We start from the raw sequence: 11,674 nt of genomic DNA on the forward strand, positions 1-11,674 counted from the left end.
GAGGGTGCAAAAAGTAACTTGATATTTTTCCTTAATAATGTACCAATACTGTACATATTAACATTCAAATATATATAATAATACACAAGGGAATATTGAACAATCTTTCTGATAATATCCAATCCAGTATTTCACGGTGTTATCACCACTTTTACTGATGTTACCTTTGGGAGTATACTACTTCTTTCTTACTTCTTGGGTATGTACACTATATTACCTAAACCAAATAATTGCAGTATTACACGCTTTAAATCACTAGCACGCTATCTGGATACATTTAGGAAAATGAACTCACCAGGACCACATATTTTGGTCGTTCCGCTTTAATTTGAGGTCATACAAATCTCACACACTGATTGGTCAGAAATACATTTTACAGATTCTGTGTTGTTTCGCTCTGGATTCTGATTGGCTCTCTTCAAAGTCACTCCCTCATTTCTTCCACCCAATGAACGTGTGCTCGTGGCGTTTTTTCCCCTGCTGCCACCGCATTGCTACAAAGTTTACAGTATAGCAACAATTGAATGCTAGCAGCGGAGTTTCGAAGTTAATACACTGTAGCAGCGCGAGAGAGAATTCTTGGTACATTTCAGTTCGTCTTCATGGTAACATAAACCGGAGTTTGTGTTCTGGAGACGATAACAAGTCAGTGACCCGCATGGAAACACAGAGCCCAGCTTCCCATCTGCTGTAGGGGATTTTTGTGTAGTGCTGGTCGATGCGAAAGATAGTTGTTGATGTGCTAACACGAGCACGAGAGTTGCTCCAGCGTTACATGTGGGGCATGTGCGCGTTGTTGTTTTAGTTTATATACATTACAGCTTAACACAGTTTTAGCAAGGTCTATATTTCCTTACTTTAAAGTGCATCTGATCGAAGTTTAACCAACCAATAGTTTAGGTTTTAGTGTGGAAACTGCTTTTCAGGTAAGCTAATTACGGACTAGTTTTACGGGTTTGGTGAAACGCAACCAATTACCACGTTGATTTCAACGCAGTAGGCCTATACCCATTAGACGTTTTGCTGGTCACAAGTCTTTGTTCCCTTACTCTCAAACCCCCAAGCTTTCGAAAAATGAATGTTTCAAGAAGTGGGTACCGTGTCTTTTCTGCTAACTCCTCCACCGCCTGCATCGAGCTGGCCAAGAAGATCACCGAGTAAGTGACGTTTACCTTAAAGTAACAAAAGGATTATTGTATTTTCATGTCTGTAATGTTGAGGTTTGGCCTGTCTGTGTTACCTGCCGTGTCCCTGACAGTACTCCTGGGAGTCTAGCTGCAGGTGACCCGTGGCCAGTGGGTGTGTATTGTTTGCATTTATTGCTGTTCAATTATCACACACACACACACACACACACACACACACACACACACACACACACACACACACACACACACACACACACACACACACACACACACACACACACACACACACACACACACACACACACACAAATCGTAGGGTTATACCAATTTTTGACAGATTGTGGTAGATAGTAGTAGTATTTGCTATAAATGTTAAATGATTAGGTTATCTTCATTACTTGTCTGATTTCTTACATGCACCAAACCTTTGATACCACACACAAACTAGGAGTTGGATTCCCTTGATGGCCTATCTTGCTAATTACTAGTAAATCATCTTGTTAATAATCTTGGAATGGACATGATCCAGCTTTAACAGATGAAATGTTGGCACAAACACATCAGCTTTCTCCTGGCATTGTTATGATTCTTTGTTTAAATCCTGAATCATTGTTTCCCTTAAAAGTGTCATGCAAACGCCAATTTCTTCTTGTGTTTTTCCCCAATAAAATCTGCAAGCAGCCATTTATTTTCCCAAAACCTGTTAACTTTTTTGACAGCTGATTTATAAGTTGCACTGCTCACAGGAAAAGTGAAAAGTGCTTAGCTTTCTTAGCTTTTACTGCTTTGCAACATTACAGAACATTATTATGGGTGATTATGTTGCCATTATGGGGCCAAGTAGAGCTTCCCTGTTGAGCAAAGGTTGAATAACAACATGAGCACACAGCAAATGTTAATGACTAATGTTCTGAATAGTTACTCATGTAGTAGTGCATGTAGTGACTACACTGTGTGTAATATCCCCGAGAACTTAAGTCATTATTATTTGTAGGACCACATTTAAGTCCTATATTAAATGACTAATATAAAGCTAGTTGTGACATTATTATTCTTGGACATGATTGTTTGTCTTCTTTGTCTACTTAATTCTACCATAGCCACTCGATGAAGACATTTGTTTAAATATTTGAACACGTTTGAGGGATGTAAACAGGGCGAGGCTGCACAGAAACGCCTGTCTTGATTAACAGGTTATAAATGAGTGAACTGGCACTGTCCCCCCAAACCAAGCCCTTTTCATAGTTGGCATTGTTGAAGAACTGTTTTTTTTAATCAACACCATAATTGTCTGCCTGAGGCTTAGATGTATTTTTGGTGCCTGGGCTCGTTCAGAGTTCGACTTGATGCAACAGGATTTTTCTGCACTAAGAGTCAACAATACCAATGCTTGTTGTGGATGTCTGAACAAATGATCATGTGTTCACTACTGAACCTCATTAAACCTTGACGTTTTATAGTCAATAGGATGCATTTTAGAAGTTGGAGAATGTACGCTTTGCAGGCCATAGCTTGCACACGCACCCAAAATATTAATTAATATTAATAAACTACTTTTATTTATTTATTAGTCTGTCTTTTATACTGAATATTTTTTAAATGTTTTGTCTGGTATATTAAATGACACGTGTATTGCTTATAGCTCTAGTTGATGTGTTCAAATGTCTTGTTTTCCAAACCCCAAAAGAAAAAGGTAAAAAAAGAAACACAAAATCACATTCTCACGTTAGAAGCTTGAACCAGAGAATGTTTGGTGCTTTTGCTGAAATACATCTGATCATAGTTTTTCAGTGAATATACTAATTCATCAATAGACTAATGATCCATCAAATGTCTTTAATACAAACGGATTATCAAAATGACAATTTTATTTTCTTAAACAAGTCGTTATTATGTGTGTTTAAAAACCTGCTGTTCGAAAACACAAATATAAAACATTTGTCTAGTACACACTAAATTCACACACTTCAATTAATGAAAACATAAAGGGTGTGTTTGTGTTTTAACACTTTGGCCCGTTTGTTTCTTCCCAGACGGTTGGGTGTAGAGTTGGGCAAGTCAGTGGTTTATCAAGGGTCAAACTCGGGTAAGGCTGATTAATTTCCTCTTCTCCATAATGCATGTCAGATTAATAAACTGTGGTTTAGACTTTGCTCTTGAACCTACATGATGTGATTTTTTTTTGTTTCATTGTTTGTTTTTGTTTTCAGAGACCAAAGTGGAAGTGCAAGAGTCTGTACGTGGACAAGACATCTTTATCATTCAGACCATTCCCAGGTGAGACAAGATGGATACTTTAATGTTCTATATTAACAGTCATATCATTATGTGTAATATTATGAACCCTCAGAGAAGTTTATGAAAACCTACTGAGGTTTTATTAAGCTTCTTTTAATAAAGTTCATGTTTAGCACTCTATCAATCTCCTTTCCAGAAGCATTAAGAAGTTGTTCAGCAAAAAGTAAAACAGACTGAAAAAGTTAACAATGGGAATCTAGCAAGCTAAAGACTCACATATTTTTCTTAGGATATGGTGAAGGCAAAATAATCTTAAATAAAAGTACATATTGTCCAGAAACACGACTCTAAATGAGCATTTGGCGCTGTGTCAGTCTGAGTCTGATGGAGGTGTAACAGGTCGGCAAGGGCAAATGTCTGCCAACAAAAATGCAGCTATAAAAGTATGGTTTATTAACACACTGTTTTAAATGTACATGCACCTCCATCTGAATCCCCCTGTAGTTTTACATGGCATATGCATGAGTAGCCTTCATATGACAATGACTGAAGGAGACTTAAATATGTTCTTAAAATTGTAATGCATTCACATAACGAATTCGCCATTGAAGTATTATGCATTTGTCATATTAGGAAAATAGCTGAAACAGGTTAAACAATGTCTAATTTATGTTCAGTTTCCCTGGTAAATTTGTCTTTTTATTTCACATTTAAGAATCACGTAGCATACTTTTGCCTGGGAGGTGTAATGCCAAATGATTAACTCTGCAGCAAGTGAAGAAGAAAAAAAGCAACATGTTGGTTATTTACTGTGATGAAGGAGGAAGCTCTGAGAGGTAAGCAGAGGTCACAGGTGGAGACACAACTAGTGGATCTCTTGTTTCAGGATGGTAACATGCAGTGTCCTGTTACACCAACAGCTGTCTAAAGTAGTGAAACTGTCCTCGTTTAGCCATTCAATGTTGAGGTTATTTTTGGCAAAGATAAAAAGCTGCTTAAGATGTAGTCTAATAAAAGGGCACATGATTAGGTTACTTTACTTAATTTACAGTAGATAGGGGGTTGACAATTATTTAGATGAAATGTGAGGTGTGCTATGTTTTGAATTGAATGTGTTGTTTCTCAGGGATGTCAACACGGCCATCATGGAGCTGCTGGTTATGGCCTACGCTCTGAAGACTAACTGTGCCAAGAACATCATCGGGGTCATTCCCTACTTTCCCTACAGCAAGCAGTGCAAGATGAGGAAGAGGGGGTCCATCGTCTGCAAGCTGCTAGCATCCATGTTAGCTAAAGCTGGTACGGACTCTGGGTTGTCATTTTATTTTGCCATAATTTAGAAACCAACACATATCTTACAAAATCCACATTGTTGTGTAACACCACAACTCCAGTTGTAACTGGCCAGTCATATTTTATTTTGGATTATTTTACCAATAACGTAACGTTTGCTCCTTGTAGACTAAAGTATATGTGCAAGTACATTACAAATAATTGTTATGTGTGGTTTGTCCAGTCTTTTTGGGTTTCAACTAGTCCTGAGGTTTGCTCCATGCTTTAGCTGCCAATAATATATCCACTTAGAGCCCTGTATAAATTAAACACTGTGAAAGTCCTGTTGTATTATTGATGTTAGGTTGAGGCCAGGAGCTGTATGAAATTGCACCCCACATTATTTAAAACTATTTTTCCCAAGACTTATAATTACCCACTTATATCTCCAGGGACAGCTGTTCTTTGTGCTTCAAACACTGCAGACATTTGCTCTGAACTTAAGGCATATGTGTTTTGTGTTGCAGGTCTAACCCACATCATCACCATGGACCTCCACCAGAAAGAGATCCAGGGTTTCTTCAGCTTCCCCGTTGACAACCTGAGAGCTTCCCCCTTCCTCATCCAGTACATCCAGGAGGAGGTGAGGCAGAGTGTCACAACAACCATGGGGTCCTCCTACTGTCCTCCAACTTTATTTGCAGTTATTATTATGATGTGCCTCTTTCCCCCTTCTACTCCAGTAGGACTCAGATGAGGGTGTTGAACTTGTACATGTGATGTTTTGGTGTTGTTTTATTTCTTTCCGTTAACTGTCAAGGGGGAACTACGTTTTTGTGTTTCTTTTATTTTCCTACGATACTGTTATGATTGGCTGTGAATAAGAAAATATGAAGGACAGACCATATATTTCTATTTATTTTTTATTTTTCTAGAAAGGGGCAGGTAATATAGGGTTATTTTCTTCTCCCTGCTCCTTTCCGGGTATGGTGTGTTTATAGAGACATGTTTTGCAAATAATTGTTATACATTAAGTACAACATGAAATGAAATACTATACAGAGTTTCCCACAGATCTAAAATATACTTGTGGTGGTAGCCTAGAACCGGAGGGGTGCTAGTGGAGCACGCTTATGACCTCGGAGTTACTGCAGAGCGCATAAAGCAGATCCGTCACGCGATAGCAGAGCCAACAGGTACAGGAGGGGTAGTAGATCACAAAGGATTTTACCTAAATGGGTCGCGAAATATACTTTGGACGTTAATATACCTGGGCGGCCCGCCCAAGTAAAGTCTATGTGTGGGAAACCCTGTATAACTATCATGTCAGGTCAACTGTCACTTTTGTATTTTAGCATTGACAATTATGTCTCTCTCTCCTCAGATTCCAGACTACAGGAATGCCGTAATTGTTGCAAGGTCCCCTTCATCTGCCAAGAGGTAACACGACAGCCCAGTCACTAAAATCTCTAGTTGCCTCTCTCTGTTCAACAGGAAGGCATCACTTCTCCTGCTGTCCATCTTCATTTATATTGTGCTTTTGACTTCCCATTCCCACGGTCTGTTTTGCCTGCATATCTGTTTGAACGTGTTGCATTTGTCAGCCGTTGACTCTTGCGTGTCTCCGTGTCCGTCTGTCTCAGAGCTCAATCCTACGCTGAGAGGCTGCGCCTGGGCCTGGCAGTGATGCACGGAGAAGCCCACCACTCAGAGTTGGACATGCCTGACGGACGACAATCTCCGCCGCCTTTGTCTCGCACCACCCCGGGGCACACCGGCCTCGAGCTGCCATGTAAGAAACGCACCACAGCTACATCCTGCTGAAGAACACCTGTTTTATGAATGGTTGTGTACGTATTGCTGGTTGTGTGTAAACAAAGTTAACTTTCAGGTTAATGCTGTCTTCAGTGGACATATTCCTCCAAACCTGCTCTTCCATGAGAGGTTCCGCACTACAATGTATGCAAGGGGAAAGCTATATGCTCATCTACACAAACATTTGCAACTGTATTATCCCAAGAATGGATTGTATTCAAATAGTTCAACTGCAAACAGGAAATGTGCTTTTGTAACAAATTGCATGGTCCATGGCATCTTGGCACCGGCTCACATGTCCTGGCCAAATAAAGAGAAACTGCCGGCCAGTGCAGTGCTTCTGGTGTGGGTCGTGGAGAGCTACATTTCTAGATTTCCGCCAGATTAGAGAGCTTGAGTTTAAAGCTTTGTGCTCATAAGACTACAACAAGCATGAAGGCCAGCTGCTGCTCATGTGTCCGAAGCCAAATAAACCATAAGCCCAGGTTGAGTTCACTAAATCGAGAAGCATAACAGATGTCTTGGGATTGTTTTTCTTATTTTAATAGTCCTGATAAAACCCAAATACCTCTGAGTGAGATCCAGTATCAGGGCTGACCGTGGCTCGCAGCATCAGTCTTCTCTTCAAGCTGCTTTAAATGGCCAGCTTAAGACCAGAGTAATGCCCCTGCACACACACACACACACACACACACACACACACACACACACACACACACACACACACACACACACACACACACACACACACACACACACACACACACACACACACACACACACACACACACACACACACACACACACACACACACACACACACACACACACACACACACACACACACACACACACACACACACAGTCCTCTCATAAGGCTTCAGGGCTTGATAACAGTTAGCCAGCACAAGTCATGAGGAAAGCTTGTCTCCCATTGTTGAAAGACTTCAGCTCTATTCCTTGAAAAAACACATAAGGAATGCAAGTTTCTGTCTTTATCAGCTGGGGGACGTTTCAGTTCTATATGATTTTGATACCTTCTGCTGTTTTGTAGAAAATATGTTTTGTTATGTCATCTTCCTAATGGTCGTACTGTCTTCTCCTGTATTTCGTTCAGGCTAAACAAGCTGCTGTTGCTGTCAGTCACACACACACACACACACACACACACACACACACACACACACACACACACACACACACGTACGTATTAGGTCTGCCCTTCCGCAGGCGTTGTCGTAGCCAGCTGTGAAATACTGCAAGCATTGACTGACATCGCCTCCTTTCTTTTCCTCGGCTGGATGTATTTCCCCCCTCATCTCATCTTGCCCTGTATTCTCTCTTCTCATCTTCCTCCTTCTCCCCTTCTTGACTTGGAGATATGTTTTATGTCAGCCTTCTCCTCCCCAGCAGGAGCTGGATCACACTAATTCCAGCCGTCTCTCTCTCTGCCTCCATACATGCCTCAATTACGTGACATGTCAATTCATCCTGACTGCAGCTGCTCTGGGGTTTACATCCTTTGAAGAATGTTGTGTCATTATTTTTGCTCAGTATGGTTCTGCTGCTGTACGTTTAATTGTGTGTTAATACTTTCTCTTCCATCCTGTCTTTAGCTGGCGGAGGGAGGAGACGTCAATCTTCATATCCTGGCTTAGAGCTCCCAAGTAGGATCATAATGCTTGTATCCATTCGTGCTTCCTTCTGATGCCTCCCTCACATGGAATAACTGAATGAGTTGCTAAGAGCTTCCAATTAATTTCATATCTAAACATTCAAAAATCAAAGTGACGGTGATCCAATGAAAGTGGTTACAGTTACATTATGCCGGCCCCATCAAAATCAAAGATAACTTTTTCTTAGCCAGCACATTTCATCAACAAATCTTTTCTATTAATGAATGTTCAGATGTTTTTCATTTGAATGTTTTTAAAAGCAGTCTGTCTGTCATGAAACACTACGGCATACTTGGATCAGTGCAATGATAATTGTTGGAAGCCCTCAGTCTCATACAGATCTCAGTTGAAATGAATTTGTTTCTTGCTAAATCAATAATAATGATTATTATTATATGACATGGATGATTTAAGTCACGTTATCTTAGTCCCTGCAGACGTGTAATCCTTAATAAATAAATAAAAAATTACTTAACAACTCGCCTAGTAGATTTAGGTTATCAAATTCCATTTAACTCGGCACTCTGATCAGTGTGAACTCCAAATTGTCTCACCAATTGCTTCACAAGACATCCTGACAATGATCATACCCATGTCTGAAATTCTTGATGTGTTTTTATTATCCTGCTCATGTTTCTACATCTTTTCTGCTTGATGCTGTTTGTTGTGACTCAGAAACAGTTTGATTCTCATTTGTTTCAAAAACTAAATCCTTGTAATTGGATTCTAGTTGCTTTCCTTCCTTTCTTTCCCACTTCTGTAACTTTCATATTTTAGATTCTGCACAGGTGCCTTGCTGGATGGTCTTGTGATGGATTTGGGAACTGAGCTCTCAATGTGCCCTGATGTTGTTTGGAAGAAGCTTGTTGGTGTGGTGTGCGGGACCCTCAAAGGCAGATGTGACAGGTTCTAGACCAGGATCAAAAATATTTAAAACCCCTTCAAGTACTTGCTCTATTTAAATATGCATGCAGGGTGGATGGACTTCAAATTGGGGGGCATTAGACGCATCATTGTATTGGCAACATCAATACTCTAAAGTGTCAAAAATGGTATTTGACTTGTTTCCAAATCATCTTTGATCCTGGTCAGTGGTTTCTAAAAGAGTCTCTGCTACACCCACTGGTCCATTTACTGCTACAGCAACGCAACCATCATCTAAATCCATTTGAGTCTTGATTCAAATTCAGCACTAATTTCTCCCACAGATAACTTTGCCTCAAAGCTCTTGAGTGGACTGCAGTCATTGAGTTGGTGAGCTGGTAGCTGGAAGATTGCTGGGGTAGAGCGTTTGCATGATGTTTGCAGGTTTTTAAACCCAATCTTCCTTAAATGAACCTGACCTCAATAGGCGCATTCACACTGCGGTACTTTTCCCACAAAGGTTCATGCGAACTTAGTTCATGTGTGCAGTGTGAATGCGCCTAATGATCTGTTCCTGTTGCAGGATAGACCTCACTTCCTTTCCTCTTTTAAGTAACATTCCTTTATACGTGTCTTTCAGTAATGATGGCGAAGGAGAAGCCCCCCATCACTGTTGTTGGAGACGTGGGAGGCAGAATTGCCATCATTGTTGTAAGACCTTCAACTTTTATTGTATTGTACAGTGTAAGAGCGTTTCGCATATTAATCCTTCAAAATCCTGCATTATACAAAATATGTGACAGTTGTGTGGGGTTCGGTGAGTACATTGCTTCTAATGAGGGGGAGATTACCACAAAATATCACAGCAAGACTAAGTATGTGTAACAGTATATATATTTGTTTACCTTATCAGAGTCATGTCACTGTCACCCACTTAATGACAACTGTAATCTTTACATTCATATTCCAGCAATCTAAATAAATGCATTGTATGTATTGCTTCTTAATTTGTTTCACTCTTCATTGTGTGATGCCTGACCCATTATCTCAGGATGACATCATCGATGATGTGGAGGACTTTGTTGCCACAGCAGAAATCCTCAAGGAGAGGGGAGCCTACAAGATCTACATCATGGCGACACACGGCCTGCTGTCTGCAGACGCACCCAGACTACTGGAGGACTCCGCCATCGATGAGGTAAAATCATGAGCGGGTCTTATCACTGAAGTTTACATTCTAAAGTGCCTGAAAAATGTATGTGAATTAAAAAATAAGGACAACATTGACCTACATTCAGTAAACTTTATTAATTACTTTGGTACAAATCCAATGCTTTCCCATCACTCCAGAACATATACACACTACAGATCAGCGTTTAGCCTTCCGCCTCAAAAGTAAAGAAAAATGCAAAATCACCTCTGCAAATAACTTTCACTCTTTTGCTTATATTGATTTTCTTTTTGAAACGAAGGTAAATGTTTTGTGATGTATCCCTCCATATTTATTCATAATCAATATATGATATTTGATGCATGTCTTGATTGTCTCAGCAAGAGAAAAGTTCCATTACTCATAACACAAACCAGATGACAGACAGACTTGAACAGTGGAATATCCTCTTTATTTGTCACTGAGCTGTTGTTTTGCGCCTCCAGGTGGTGGTGACCAACACCGTGCCTCACGAGGTGCAGAAGCTTCAGTGTCCAAAAATCAAGACTGTCGACGTCAGTATGATCCTGGCTGAGGCCATCCGCCGCACCCACAACGGAGAGTCCATGGCTTATCTGTTCCGCAACATCGCTGTGGATGACTGAGGCAACACACACACACTTGCATTTACATTCCAACACACACACACACACACACACACACACACACACACACACACACACACACACACACACACACACACACACACACACACACCGATGACCAAGATTAATGCGTTTTTGCTTTAACCTGTTGTTCTTGTTTGTTTTACGGATAACATGTTGGCAGAAACTGACTGTGTTAGACAAGTCAAACTCTACTCTAATCCTCTGATAAGATACATAATGGGACTGTACACGCAATGCAAACTGTTTCACTTCACTAACACATGCTTCCCACCATCTGAAAACATATATAGCACAACATAATGTATCACGTGCATCCTCTCAGTCAGCTGAAGAATTTGCAAATAAAACTATTATTCTTGGGTGAATTACCTTCTTTTTTTATTTTATCATATGGATTTAAAAACACTTGGGTATACAGTACATGCAAGTGGCACAGGTGGCAGTAAGACACATATAGTTTGCATTTTTCTTTGGAGGTGTGAAGATATTTGTGGAACTGTCAGAAATGTGCAGTTCAGTGGGTTCACACCTGAGCCCAAGCTTTCAGTAGCAGTTTCAGTCAGAGCTGGGCTGCTTGCTTTATGAAGCATGGAGACACGTTACACATCATCCTGCAGTGTCCAGACACAGTTAGATGGAAATGCTTAACCTAAAGAGTTTGCATTGCATGATGAGTTGTCATTTTACGGTTGCAGTAGATGCACTAAAGGACATACAGTACAGAACTTATAAGGAAGTATGGTGTCGGAAACGTTTTGTGTAACGCAGCCAGGGTTCCAGGTTTGATAGTAAAATAAATCCTGCGTGTGACGTGTGTCTATC

General features: G+C 40.4%; 1 protein-coding gene across 2 annotated transcripts; it reads left to right on the forward strand.

The window, feature by feature from the left end:
- Positions 1 to 457: 457 nt before the first annotated feature.
- On the forward strand, positions 458 to 11,217 carry LOC117446774 (phosphoribosyl pyrophosphate synthase-associated protein 1-like). 2 transcript variants are annotated; one of them, XM_034083186.1, is made up of 12 exons: positions 458 to 926; positions 1,065 to 1,157; positions 3,182 to 3,234; positions 3,359 to 3,425; positions 4,513 to 4,685; positions 5,186 to 5,301; positions 6,043 to 6,098; positions 6,302 to 6,450; positions 8,090 to 8,140; positions 9,654 to 9,724; positions 10,065 to 10,211; positions 10,670 to 11,217. In XM_034083186.1, the coding sequence occupies exons 2-12, from the start codon at positions 1,075 to 1,077 to the stop codon at positions 10,826 to 10,828; spliced, it is 1,125 nt and encodes a 374-aa protein (XP_033939077.1). In that variant the 5' UTR covers positions 458 to 926; positions 1,065 to 1,074; the 3' UTR covers positions 10,829 to 11,217. The 2 variants fall into 2 exon arrangements, with proteins under 2 accessions (XP_033939077.1, XP_033939085.1); XM_034083194.1 differs by lacking the exon at positions 8,090 to 8,140 and having other exon boundaries at positions 458 to 1,157.
- Positions 11,218 to 11,674: the final 457 nt, after the last annotated feature.

This window comes from Pseudochaenichthys georgianus, chromosome 1 (genome assembly GCF_902827115.2).
Source record: "Pseudochaenichthys georgianus chromosome 1, fPseGeo1.2, whole genome shotgun sequence".
In the NCBI taxonomy this organism is placed as follows: domain Eukaryota; kingdom Metazoa; phylum Chordata; class Actinopteri; order Perciformes; family Channichthyidae; genus Pseudochaenichthys; species Pseudochaenichthys georgianus.

Coding starts and splice junctions, on each gene's coding strand:
- LOC117446774 (XM_034083186.1), top strand. CDS start 1,075: ATGAATGTTTCAAGAAGTGGGTACCGTGTCTTTTCTGCTAACTCCTCC. Junction 1,158..3,181: donor CTGGCCAAGAAGATCACCGA/GTAAGTGACGTT, acceptor GTTTCTTCCCAG/ACGGTTGGGTGTAGAGTTGG. Junction 3,235..3,358: donor TTATCAAGGGTCAAACTCGG/GTAAGGCTGATT, acceptor TTTTGTTTTCAG/AGACCAAAGTGGAAGTGCAA.